This window comes from Coregonus lavaretus, assembly GCF_964263955.1.
Source record: "Coregonus lavaretus genome assembly, chromosome: 32".
NCBI lineage: Eukaryota > Metazoa > Chordata > Actinopteri > Salmoniformes > Salmonidae > Coregonus > Coregonus lavaretus.
The window spans coordinates 38,658,395-38,671,339 of record NC_140019.1 but is presented as its reverse complement, the minus strand read 5'-3'; the positions used below and the strand labels follow the sequence as shown (position 1 = coordinate 38,671,339).

At 48.8% G+C, this 12,945-nt stretch overlaps 1 protein-coding gene across 1 annotated transcript in view; it reads right to left on the bottom strand.

Annotated features, from left to right (window-relative positions):
- LOC311107277 (catenin alpha-1-like) overlaps nucleotides 1-12,945 on the bottom strand; it is a 208,471-nt gene that overhangs the window by 66,950 nt on the left and 128,576 nt on the right. The window contains exon 14 of the mRNA XM_084149757.1: nucleotides 7,676-7,857. Coding sequence (XP_084005883.1) covers nucleotides 7,676-7,857 — 182 coding nt within the window. The remainder of the gene's footprint in view (nucleotides 1-7,675; nucleotides 7,858-12,945) is intronic.

Sequence of the window (12,945 nt, the reverse complement as noted above, 5' to 3'; positions counted from 1 at the left end):
CCACCACCATATTCACACACTGGGCTAGCCATCAGCTCCACCACCATATTCACACACTGGGCTAGCCATCAGCTCCACCACCATATTCACACACTGGGCTAGCCATCAGCTCCACCACCATATTCACACACTGGGCTAGCCATCAGCTCCACCACCATATTCACACACTGGGCTAGCCATCAGCTCCACCACCATATTCACACACTGGGCTAGCCATCAGCTCCACCACCATATTCACACACTGGGCTAGCCATCAGCTCCACCACCATATTCAGACACTGGGCTAGCCATCAGCTCCACCACCATATTCACACACTGGGCTAGCCATCAGCTCCACCACCATATTCACACACTGGGCTAGCCATCAGCTCCACCACCATATTCACACACTGGGCTAGCCTCATTTCACCTCTACCACCATATTCACACACTGGGCTAGCCATCACCTCCACCACCATATTCAGACACTGGGCTAGCCATCAGCTCCACCACCATATTCAGACACTGGGCTAGCCATCAGCTCCACCACCATATTCACACACTGGGCTAGCCATCAGCTCCACCACCACATTCAGACACTGGGCTAGCCATCAGCTCCACCACCATATTCACACACTGGGCTAGCCATCAGCTCCACCACCATATTCACACACTGGGCTAGCCTCATTTCACCTCTACCACCATATTCACACACTGGGCTAGCCATCAGCTCCACCACCACATTCAGACACTGGGCTAGCCATCAGCTCCACCACCATATTCACACACTGGGCTAGCCATCAGCTCCACCACCATATTCACACACTGGGCTAGCCATCAGCTCCACCACCATATTCAGACACTGGGCTAGCCATCAGCTCCACCACCATATTCACACACTGGGCTAGCCATCAGCTCCACCACCACATTCAGACACTGGGCTAGCCATCAGCTCCACCACCATATTCACACACTGGGCTAGCCATCAGCTCCACCACCATATTCACACACTGGGCGAGCCATCAGCTCCACCACCATATTCACACACTGGGCTAGCCTCATTTCACCTCCACCACCATATTCACACACTGGGCTAGCCATCACCTCTACCACCACCATATTCACTCACTGGGCTAGCCATCAGCTCCACCACCATATTCACACACTGGGCTAGCCATCACCTCCACCACCATATTCACACACTGGGCTAGCCATCAGCTCCACCACCATATTCACACACTGGGCTAGCCATCAGCTCCACCACCATATTCACACACTGGGCTAGCCATCAGCTCCACCACCATATTCACACACTGGGCTAGCCATCAGCTCCACCACCATATTCACACACTGGGCTAGCCATCAGCTCCACCACCATATTCACACACTGGGCTAGCCATCAGCTCCACCACCATATTCACACACTGGGCTAGCCATCAGCTCCACCACCATATTCACACACTGGGCTAGCCATCAGCTCCACCACCATATTCACACACTGGGCTAGCCATCAGCTCCACCACCATATTCACACACTGGGCTAGCCATCAGCTCCACCACCATATTCACACACTGGGCTAGCCATCACCTCCACCACCATATTCACACACTGGGCTAGCCATCAGCTCCACCACCATATTCACACACTGGGCTAGCCATCAGCTCCACCACCATATTCACACACTGGGCTAGCCATCAGCTCCACCACCATATTCACACACTGGGCTAGCCATCAGCTCCACCACCATATTCACACACTGGGCTAGCCATCAGCTCCACCACCATATTCACACACTGGGCTAGCCATCAGCTCCACCACCATATTCACACACTGGGCTAGCCATCAGCTCCACCACCATATTCACACACTGGGCTAGCCATCAGCTCCACCACCATATTCACACACTGGGCTAGCCATCAGCTCCACCACCATATTCACACACTGGGCTAGCCATCAGCTCCACCACCATATTCAGACACTGGGCTAGCCATCAGCTCCACCACCATATTCACACACTGGGCTAGCCATCAGCTCCACCACCATATTCACACACTGGGCTAGCCATCACCTCTACCACCACCATATTCACTCACTGGGCTAGCCATCAGCTCCACCACCATATTCACACACTGGGCTAGCCATCACCTCCACCACCATATTCACACACTGGGCTAGCCATCAGCTCCACCACCATATTCACACACTGGGCTAGCCATCAGCTCCACCACCATATTCACACACTGGGCTAGCCATCAGCTCCACCACCATATTCACACACTGGGCTAGCCATCAGCTCCACCACCATATTCACACACTGGGCTAGCCATCAGCTCCACCACCATATTCACACACTGGGCTAGCCATCAGCTCCACCACCATATTCACACACTGGGCTAGCCATCACCTCCACCACCATATTCAGACACTGGGCTAGCCATCAGCTCCACCACCATATTCAGACACTGGGCTAGCCATCAGCTCCACCACCATATTCACACACTGGGCTAGCCATCACCTCCACCACCATATTCACACACTGGGCTAGCCATCACCTCTACCAACCATATTCAGACACTGGGCTAGCCATCACCTCTACCAACCATATTCAGACACTGGGCTAGCCATCACCTCTACCAACCATATTCAGACACTGGGCTAGCCATCAGCTCCACCACCATATTCAGACACTGGGCTAGCCATTACCTCTACCACCATATTCAGACACTGGGCTAGCCATCAGCTCCACCACCATATTCAGACACTGGGCTAGCCATCACCTCTACCAACCATATTCAGACCCAGCACACTAAGATAAGCCTGCTGCCCTGTGTCATTACAAGGTTCTGGTTTAGCTGGGAGCGGTGTGTGAGAGGCAGGGGCACCTGTGACAGATTATGATATTAGAATAGTTGTGTGTTAATGTGTGTGTGTGTGTGTGTGTGTGTGTGTGTGTGTGTGTGTGTGTGTGTGTGTGTGTGTACTGGGACTGTCAGGAAAGCCGTATGGGCTTGGTGACGGCCAGATGGGAGAGGCACGTGGGTCACACACACACACTGACCGTGACCGCGAGACCCCCCCACCCCACACACACAAACACACACAGGTGGCTCCCAAATATGTCACATGCATCCAGGCTACACATGCCTTATTCATTACGAGCTGATGGTAGTGCACTATATAGGGAATAGGCTTCCATTTGGGACGCAACCATAGCCATATGCAGTGGGTGGCACCACCAGGCAGTAACAGTCAGTCAAACACCAGGCTGTGTAGAGAGCAGGGTGGGTGGCACCACCAGGCAGTAACAGTCAGTCAAACACCAGGCTGTGTAGAGAGCAGGGTGGGTGGCACCACCAGGCAGTAACAGTCAGTCAAACACCAGGCTGTGTAGAGAGCAGGGTGGGTGGCACCACCAGGCAGTAACAGTCAGTCAAACACCAGGCTGTGTAGAGAGCAGGGTGGGTGGCACCACCAGGCAGTAACAGTCAGTCAAACACCAGGCTGTGTAGAGAGCAGGGTGGGTGGCACCACCAGGCAGTAACAGTCAGTCAAACACCAGGCTGTGTAGAGAGCAGGGTGGGTGGCACCACCAGGCAGTAACAGTCAGTCAAACACCAGGCTGTGTAGAGAGCAGGGTGGGTGGCACCACCAGGCAGTAACAGTCAGTCAAACACCAGGCTGTGTAGAGAGCAGGGTGGGTGGCACCACCAGGCAGTAACAGTCAGTCAAACACCAGGCTGTGTAGAGAGCAGGGTGGGTGGCACCACCAGGCAGTAACAGTCAGTCAAACACCAGGCTGTGTAGAGAGAGATAGACAGGCAGGCAGAAAGGCCCAAATCAATTTCCTCCTCACTGATTTAACCTTGTGGCCCTGCCTGCCAAGGTGGAGGGCCAATCATTTGGGCGTGGACTGAAGTAGCTCTCCGCTGACCTTCCTTCCGCCTCTCCCTCTCTCTCTCTGTTGCAGGTGACACGGTGTAGGAGACATTACACAGATACCTCAGTCACAAACACACACACACACACAAACACTTTCCTAGTCTGAGAATTATTTACATGAGTGTAGATTAATTCTGACTGGAATTCCTCAGCTCTATCTGAACTTCACCTGTTTAAATATCTACAAGACATTATCAGTGGGTTTGGTTCAAATTAAATCCCTTTCCACAGTAAAGACTAGAAAGAGACAGCACCAAGCCCTTGATAGTTAAAAATGTCATCTCCATCTTCAAGAAAAACCCTTAATAGCACTTCTTAAAATCTACATCTACAGCAGAACAGATATGCTGTGTTTTAATCACTACAGATGCATGTGGGTTTTTAAGGGTGGGGTCGCGTAGCAGGGTAGGAGATGTGAGAGTGGCACTTCATTTGCATGTATTAGCATGACATTAGCATGCGCCCCAATAGGTATGGGAGGGCATGACATTAGCATGCAGCACGAAAGGTCTGGGAGGGGAAACGCTGCCTAGCAGTATTTTCTCGTGATCCTTCAAGATCCTTCAGGGGTATGCGGATCAGAAGTGGTAGGTTTGAAGCTGATTGGACGATGCTAGGCATTTGATCAAAGGCTGGCTCAGCAGCCTGACCTGAAGGAAGGGAGTGGAGGTCTGGAGCTGACTGGGGAAGGCTGGATGGGTATATGGCTGGATAGAGGAAAGGCTGGGTTAGGATAGAGGAAGGCAGAGGAAGGCTGGGTTAGGATAGAGGAAGGCAGAGGAAGGCTGGGTTTGGATAGAGGAAGGCAGAGGAAGGCTGGGTTTGGATGGAGGAAGGCAGAGGAAGGCTGGGTTTTGATGGAGGAAGGCAGAGGAAGGCTGGGTTTTGATGGAGGAAGGCAGAGGAAGGCTGGGTTTGTATAGAGGAAGGCAGAGGAAGGCTGGGTTTGTATAGAGGAAGGCAGAGGAAGGCTGGGTTTGGATAGAGGAAGGCAGATGAAGGCTGGGTTTGGATGGAGGAAGGCAGAGGAAGGCTGGGTTTTGATGGAGGAAGGCAGAGGAAGGCTGGGTTTGGATAGAGGAAGGCAGAGGAAGGCTGGGTTTGGATAGATAAAGGCAGAGGAAGGCAGAGGAAGGCTGGGTGTGGATAGAGGAAGGCAGAGGAAGGCTGGGTTTGGATGGAGGAAGGCAGAGGAAGGCTGGGTTTGGATAGAGGAAGGCAGCGGAAGGTGGGTTTGGATAGAGGAAGGCAGAGGAAGGCTGGGTTTGGATAGAGGAAGGCAGAGGAAGGCTGGGTTTGGATAGAGGAAGGCAGAGGAAGGCTGGGTGTGGATGGAGGAAGGCAGAGGAAGGCTGGGTTTGGATAGAGGAAGGCAGAGGAAGGCTGGGTTTGGATAGAGGAAGGCAGAGGAAGGCTGGGTTTGGATAGAGGAAGGCAGAGGAAGGCTGGGTGTGGATAGAGGAAGGCAGAGGAAGGCTGGGTTTGGATAGAGGAAGGCAGAGGAAGGCTGGGTGTGGATAGAGGAAGGCAGAGGAAGGCTGGGTGTGGATAGAGGAAGGCAGAGGAAGGCTGGGTGTGGATAGAGGAAGGCAGACGAAGGCTGGGTGTGGATAGAGGAAGGCAGAGGAAGGCTGGGTTTGGATAGAGGAAGGCAGAGGAAGGCTGGGTGTGGATAGAGGAAGGCAGAGGAAGGCTGGGTGTGGATAGAGGAAGGCAGAGGAAGGCTGGGTGTGGATAGAGGAAGGCAGAGGAAGGCTGGGTGTGGATAGAGGAAGGCAGATGAAGGCTGGGTGTGGATAGAGGAAGGCAGAGGAAGGCTGGGTGTGGATAGAGGAAGGCAGAGGAAGGCTGGGTGTGGATAGAGGAAGGCAGAGGAAGGCTGGGTGTGGATAGAGGAAGGCAGAGGAAGGCTGGGTGTGGATAGAGGAAGGCAGAGGAAGGCTGGGTGTGGATAGAGGAAGGCAGACGAAGGCTGGGTGTGGATAGAGGAAGGCAGAGGAAGGCTGGGTTTGGATGGAGGAAGGCAGAGGAAGGCTGGGTGTGGATAGAGGAAGGCAGATGAAGGCTGGGTGTGGATAGAGGAAGGCAGAGGAAGGCTGGGTGTGGATGGAGGAAGGCAGAGGAAGGCTGGGTGTGGATGGAGGAAGGCAGAGGAAGGCTGGGTGTGGATGGATGAAGGCAGAGGAAGGCTGGGTTTGGATAGAGGAAGGCAGAGGAAGGCTGGGTGTGGATGGAGGAAGGCAGAGGAAGGCTGGGTGTGGATGGAGGAAGGCAGAGGAAGGCTGGGTTTGGATAGAGGAAGGCAGAGGAAGGCTGGGTTTGGATAGAGGAAGGCAGAGGAAGGCTGGGTTTGGATAGAGGAAGGCAGAGGAAGGCTGGGTGTGGATGGAGGAAGGCGGAGGAAGGCTGGGTGTGGATGGAGGAAGGCAGTCTAAGTGGAAATCTACTCCTTTAGGTGTCCTCTGTTTTCAGGCATGTTATCTCACGCAATTTCATGTTCAATATCATGGTGCTTTGCTAAGGACAATGCCTTAGCTTGTGGAACAAGGCTGGTGCTTACAGGGTGACGGCAGTGTTAGGCTAGATCTGACTGGAGAAACTAGACGTTTTATTGACAAGTTCTTTCAAGAGCTGGAGGTTGAGAGACAGGCAGGCAGAGAGACCGAGAGCTCTGCTCTGTCATTACCTCAGTGGGAGTCTCCACTGATATTCCAGGCTCAAAGTCTCCTGACTGATTCACATTAAATACATAGAGAGACGCACACACACACACACACACACACACACGCGCACACCTCTAAATCGCAGGCAAAAGACTACACACCTATGCGTTCTCACACACACACAGAAAAGTAGAAATATACTCACACAACCCCCTCCCAACACACAAGTCTTACCGAGCAGTTGGCCGGCCGTAGCACTCGGGTGGATGTGCCGTAGCACTCGGGTGGATGTGCCGTAGCACTCGGGTAATGTGCCGTAGCACTCGGGTGGATGTGCCGTAGCACTCGGGTGATGTGCCGTAGAGCCTAAAGTCTTGTCCATCTGTCACATGTCCTACAGGACAGCTGCAGGCCTCCCCCAGCCAGACAGAGACCAACTTACTAAGGACCTTTTCTCAAATGGCTTTTTAACAGAGGCTTGGGGGGGTCTGTCTGCAGTGAAGAAGACCTACTACAGAACCCTGAATACTCGAGGACCAGGGTTGGGAAACACTGAGCTAGAGAGAGCATCCTGTATACGTTTACATTTAAATGGGAGAGTGGGGGGTGAATCCGGTCCCCGTTATCGTAACACTGCCAGAGAGAATAGAACATCTGGTCAATAAGGCTGGCCTGATGTAAAAACACAGTGGATCTCCACTAAGATTTGAGTGGGAGGAGAAAGAGAGACATGACATAGCTATTGCTCATTGCTTCTACAGACAGGGAAACAATCTGAACAGATCCCACCTGCAGTACAGCGTAGAGCTGGGGGAGGAGAAATATGGATGCATGATGAATACTACTGTTACACTGACTGACAATGAAACACACCTGCCCCGCCCCCCCTCCACACACACACACCTGCCCCCCCCCCCCCCTCCACACACACACACCTGCCCCGCCCCCCCTCCACACACACACACCTGCCCCGCCCCCCCCTCCACACACACACACACACACACACACACACCTGCCCCGTCCCCCCTCTCCACACACACACCTGCCCCGCCCCCCCTCCACACACACACCTGCCCCCCCTCCCCCTCCATACCTGGTGAAGTCAGTCATCTCCATCATGATCATACACATCTGTTTGGCCAAGACGATGATGTCGTTGCCAGAGTCGTCCCACTTGGACACCTCAGCGTCCAGCTTGCTCTTCTCCTCCTGGAAACTGGCCACCTGCTCAGCGATCTTAGCCTTCTGCTCCTGGGGCAGCTGGGCCATGATAGCCTGGTAGAGGAGGAGAGGAGAGTTATAGAACAGTACACTGAGCTGTTATAGCCTGGTAGAGGAGGAGAGAGTTATAGAACAGAACACATCCTGGGTATGGAGAGGAGATAGTTCCACTGGAAGATAAGTACCAGGACACTACACACTATTGTACAATATTTTTTTTTTAAATATCTGGGGAAGCTGGGCTATGATAGCCTGGACCAGAGAGCATGAGAGTACATGGAAAATAAAATAGGGGATATAGCTAGTTCCGACTGTTTAATAGAATAGGGGATATAGCTAGTTCCGACTGTTTAATAGAATAGGGGATATAGCTAGTTCCGACTGTTTAATAGAATAGGGGATATAGCTAGTTCAGACTGTTTAATAGAATAGGGGATATAGCTAGTTCAGACTGTTTAATAGAATAGGGGATATAGCTAGTTCAGACTGTTTAATAGAATAGGGGATATAGCTAGTTCAGACTGTTTAATAGAATAGGGGATATAGCTAGTTCAGACCGTTTAATAGAATAGGGGATATAGCTAGTTCAGACCGTTTAATAGAATAGGGGATATAGCTAGTTCAGACTGTTAAATAGAATAGGGGATATAGCTAGTTCAGACTGTTTAATAGAATAGGGGATATAGCTAGTTCAGACTGTTTAATAGAATAGGGGATATAGCTAGTTCAGACTGTTTAATAGAATAGGGGATATAGCTAGTTCAGACTGTTTAATAGAATAGGGGATATAGCTAGTTCAGACTGTTTAATAGAATAGGGGATATAGCTAGTTCAGACTGTTTAATAGAATAGGGGATATAGCTAGTTCAGACTGTTTAATAGAATAGGGGATATAGCTAGTTCAGACTGTTTAATAGAATAGGGGATATAGCTAGTTCAGACTGTTTAATAGAATAGGGGATATAGCTAGTTCAGACTGTTTAATAGAATAGGGGATATAGCTAGTTCAGACTGTTTAATAGAATAGGGGATATAGCTAGTTCAGACTGTTTAATAGAATAGGGGATATAGCTAGTTCAGACTGTTTAATAGGGACGGTTGAGCTCTGAGGGCTTTGTCAAGACCAGTTTCCTAATAGCTGAAATAGCAGCAAGTAGCTAGCTTTAGCCTGTAGCCACAGATGACTGTTATCATCACAACTCCCTTTGGAGTGAGTCTGTAGTGTGTGTGTGTGTGTGTGTGTGAGTGAGTGTGTGTGTGTGTGTGTGTGTCAGGGCTTAGCAAGTGGGACTGATGATTGACTTGTCCGATCTATTTAGTGGAGACAAATATTTTCTAGAAGCCTGGTCCACTCTCGTGGATCATTCACACAAAAGAGATGTGTAGTATCCTAGGTCTATCTGATTATCTGTGGTACCAAAGCGTGTAGATGGAGCAAAATGTCACTTCTTGTGGCCTAAAACATTTGTCATTCAATATAAATGTTGATTGAGAATAGCATGGACTTTGACTTTCATAATGATTCCCATTTAAAGCTGCAGATTTAGGACATAAACACTATTCGAATAGTTTGGAAAATACTCTTCGTAACTTTAATTGCCTTAATGTTTTTATGATATTTCAATTAGTAGGATTGGGCTTTTGGTCATTTGGTTCGTAACGGCAAGGACATTTTGTTCTCGGCCTCACATGCACACATTTCTGTCTTATAAAGCATTGCTCAACTGTAAGGTTCGTTCAAATGTATTACTCCCTCTCTCTCAACTTAGGCCTCATGTTTTTGAATTTTTTTTTTACAAAAAAACTTTTCTGATAGCCTAGAACTCCATTAGATTCATTCATTGTTTGATCATAAAATAGCGCAGCAGCAGTAATCTAGCATGCATTAAACTGGAAGAGTCACATTCATATCAAATGGAGAGAGAACAGAACACATGGCCTTCTACAACAGTATGACACCGGAGTGTCCGCTTGAAAAATAGGCTTCGGTTATTGGCCCAGATCATCTGACATTAAAGGGGGGGGAAAAAATCATTTTCTGACCGGATATGTTGCGCTGCTTTGGCAATAAGACTCTTAGTTCTGTCTACATTGTTCTCTTGCTTTGTGTAAATAACATGTTTTTTTTTTTTTTTTTTTTTTTTTTATAGGAATATAAGCAATTTACTCAGAATGTCAACCATGCACTGCCTGATGTGACACCCTATTCTCTATACAGTGCACTACTTTCGACCGAGGCACATAGGGTTTACCCATAGGGCTCTGGTCAAAAGTAGTGCACTATGTAAGAAATAGGGTGCCATTTGGGCCTCAGCTAGGCTGTTTGGCTCGGCGTGAATAAGGCTAAAGAGGCCAAAATATGTGAAGGAAAATCAAGTACATTTACAGTAAGCCAAGCTAAGCAGGGGATGGTTTACAGTAAGCCAAGCTAAGCAGGGGATGGTTTACAGTAAGCCAAGCTAAGCAGGGGATGGTTTACAGTAAGCCAAGCTAAGCAGGGGATGGTTTACAGTAAGCCAAGCTAAACAAGGGATGGTTTACAGTAAGCCAAGCTAAGCAAGGGGATGGTTTACAGTAAGCCAAGCTAAGCAAGGGGATGGTTTACAGTAAGCCAAGCTAAGCAAGGGGATGGTTTACAGTAAGCCAAGCTAAGCAAGGGATGGTTTATGCCATAAGTACATTTACAGTAAGCCAAGCTAAGCAAGGGATGGTTTACAGTAAGCCAAGCTAAGCAAGGGGATGGTTTACAGTAAGCCAAGCTAAGCATGGGATGGTTTATGCCATAAGTACATTTACAGTAAGCCAAGCTAAGCAGGGGATGGTTTATGCCATAACTAGGCAATGAGGGATTCTCAAGGGTATTGTCCTGAGGGTTAGATAGATATGTTGGAGAGGTGAGAGGCTGTACGAGGTTATTAAAACACTGTTAAAGCGCAGGACGACCCAGTGTAGAGCTAGTGGAGTGGACACATGTGTAGCGGAGGTTCTTCAGGGCCCGTATTTATCAAGCCTCTCAGAGTAGGAGTGCAATTAAGTTTTGTCACATGCACAAGTACAGTGAAATGCTTAACTTGCAAACGCTAACCAACAGTGCAAAATTCAATATCAAGATATTATAACTAATATATTTTTTTTTACTAGAAATAAGAAATAAGACAGGAAGCTATATACAGGGTCAGTACCAAATGTACAATGTGCAGGGATACTGGAGTAGTTGAGGTATATACACTACCGTTCAAAAGTTTGGGGTCACTTAGAAATGTCCTTGTTTTTGAAAGAAAATCAATTTTTTTGTCCATTAAAATAACATCAAATTGATCAGAAATATAGTGTAGACATTGTTAATGTTGTAAATGGCTATTATAGCTGGAAACTGCAGATTTTTAATGGAATATCTACATAGGCGTACAGAGGCCCATTATCAGCAACCATCAGTCCTGTGTTCCAATGGCACGTTGTGTTTGCTAATCCAAGTTTATCATTTTAAAAGGCTAATTGATCATTAGAAAACCCTTTTGCAATTATGTTAGCACAGCTGAAAACTGTTGAGCTGATTAAAGAAGCAATAAAACTGGCCTTCTTGAGACTAGTTGAGTATCTGGAGCATCAGCAATTGTGGGTTCGATTAAAGGATCAAAATGGCCAGAAACAAATAACTTTCTTCTAAAACTCATAGGTCTATTCTTGTTCTGAGAAATTAAGGCTATTCCATGCGACAAATTGACAAGAACCTGAAGATCTCGTACAACGCTGTGTACTACTCCCTTCACAGAACAGCGCAAACTGGCTCTAACCAGAATAGAAAGAGGAGTGGGAGGCCCCGGTGCACAACTAAGCAAGAGGACAAATACATTAGTGTCTAGTTTGAGAAACAGACGCCTCACAGGTCCTCAACTGGCAGCTTCATTAAATAGTACCTGCAAAACACCAGTCTCAACGTCAACAATGAAGAGGCGACTCAGGGATGCTGACCTTCTAGGCAGATAATTTTTTATTGGCCAGTCTGAGATATGGCTTTTTCTTTGCAACTAGAAGGTCAGCATCCCGGAGTCGCCTCTTCACTGTTAGGGGAGGGTTTGGCCGGCCAGGATGTCCTTGTCCCATCGAGCTGTAGCGACTCCTGTGGCGGGCCGGGCGCATGCACGCTAACACGGTCGCCAGGTGTACGGTGTTTCCTCCGACACAATGGAGCGGCTGGCTTCCGGGTTAAACGTGCATTGTGTCAAGAAGCAGTGCGGCTTGGGCGGGGTTGTGTTTCGGAGGACGCACGGCTCTCGACCTTCGCCTCTCCAGAGTCCGTACGGGTGTTGCAGCGATGGGACAAGACTAACTACCAATTGGATATGATGAAATTAGGGAGTAAAGGAGGTAAAAATATATATATATATATTAATAATAATAACAAAATTAAAGAAAATGGATTCCACCTTTTTATTTACCTTTTGCCTGTTTGATGGCTCTTCGGAGGTCCTGGTGGGACTTACGCGTTTGTGTCCTCAGCCGCAGCCTGTGATCCCTCTGTCCTTTAGTTTAGCAGACCTTGGTGTTAATCCAGGGCTTTTGATTGGGGATGCAGCAAACCTTAACGTTGGGACGATGTCGGCGATGCATTCTCTAATGAAGTCGGTGACTGAGGTGGGTAGCTCGGTATGCTTGCTTATGGGCTGATTAACAGCGGTCCTTGGCTATCACCCCTAGTGGCAAAGCAGACATGTTGATAGAAGTTGGCCATCACGCGTCTTAGTGATGCGGAAAGAAAAACAGTTTCCGGGTGCATGGTTTCCTGCTTGTTTATAGCCTCGTACAGTTCGTTAAGTGCCAGATTGTTGTTGTTGTTCTCCTGAGGTGGAATATACACAGCAGTCACGATAACAGATTAACTCTCTCGGGAGGTAGAGAGGGTCGGCATTTGACCACCAGGTATACCAAGAAGGGTGAAAAATAGGTTGAGAATTCCGCTGCACTAGAGACAGAACACCATTGGCTGTTGATGAAGAGGCATACCCCTCCCCCTCTGGATGTTCCTGAATCCGATGTCCTGTCTGCCCAGTTAATGGGAGGGTAATTAATCAACGGAATATTGCAGTTACAAGAGTCTCGTTGATAGCAAATCCGCATTCAGAGGTAATCCATCTTATTATC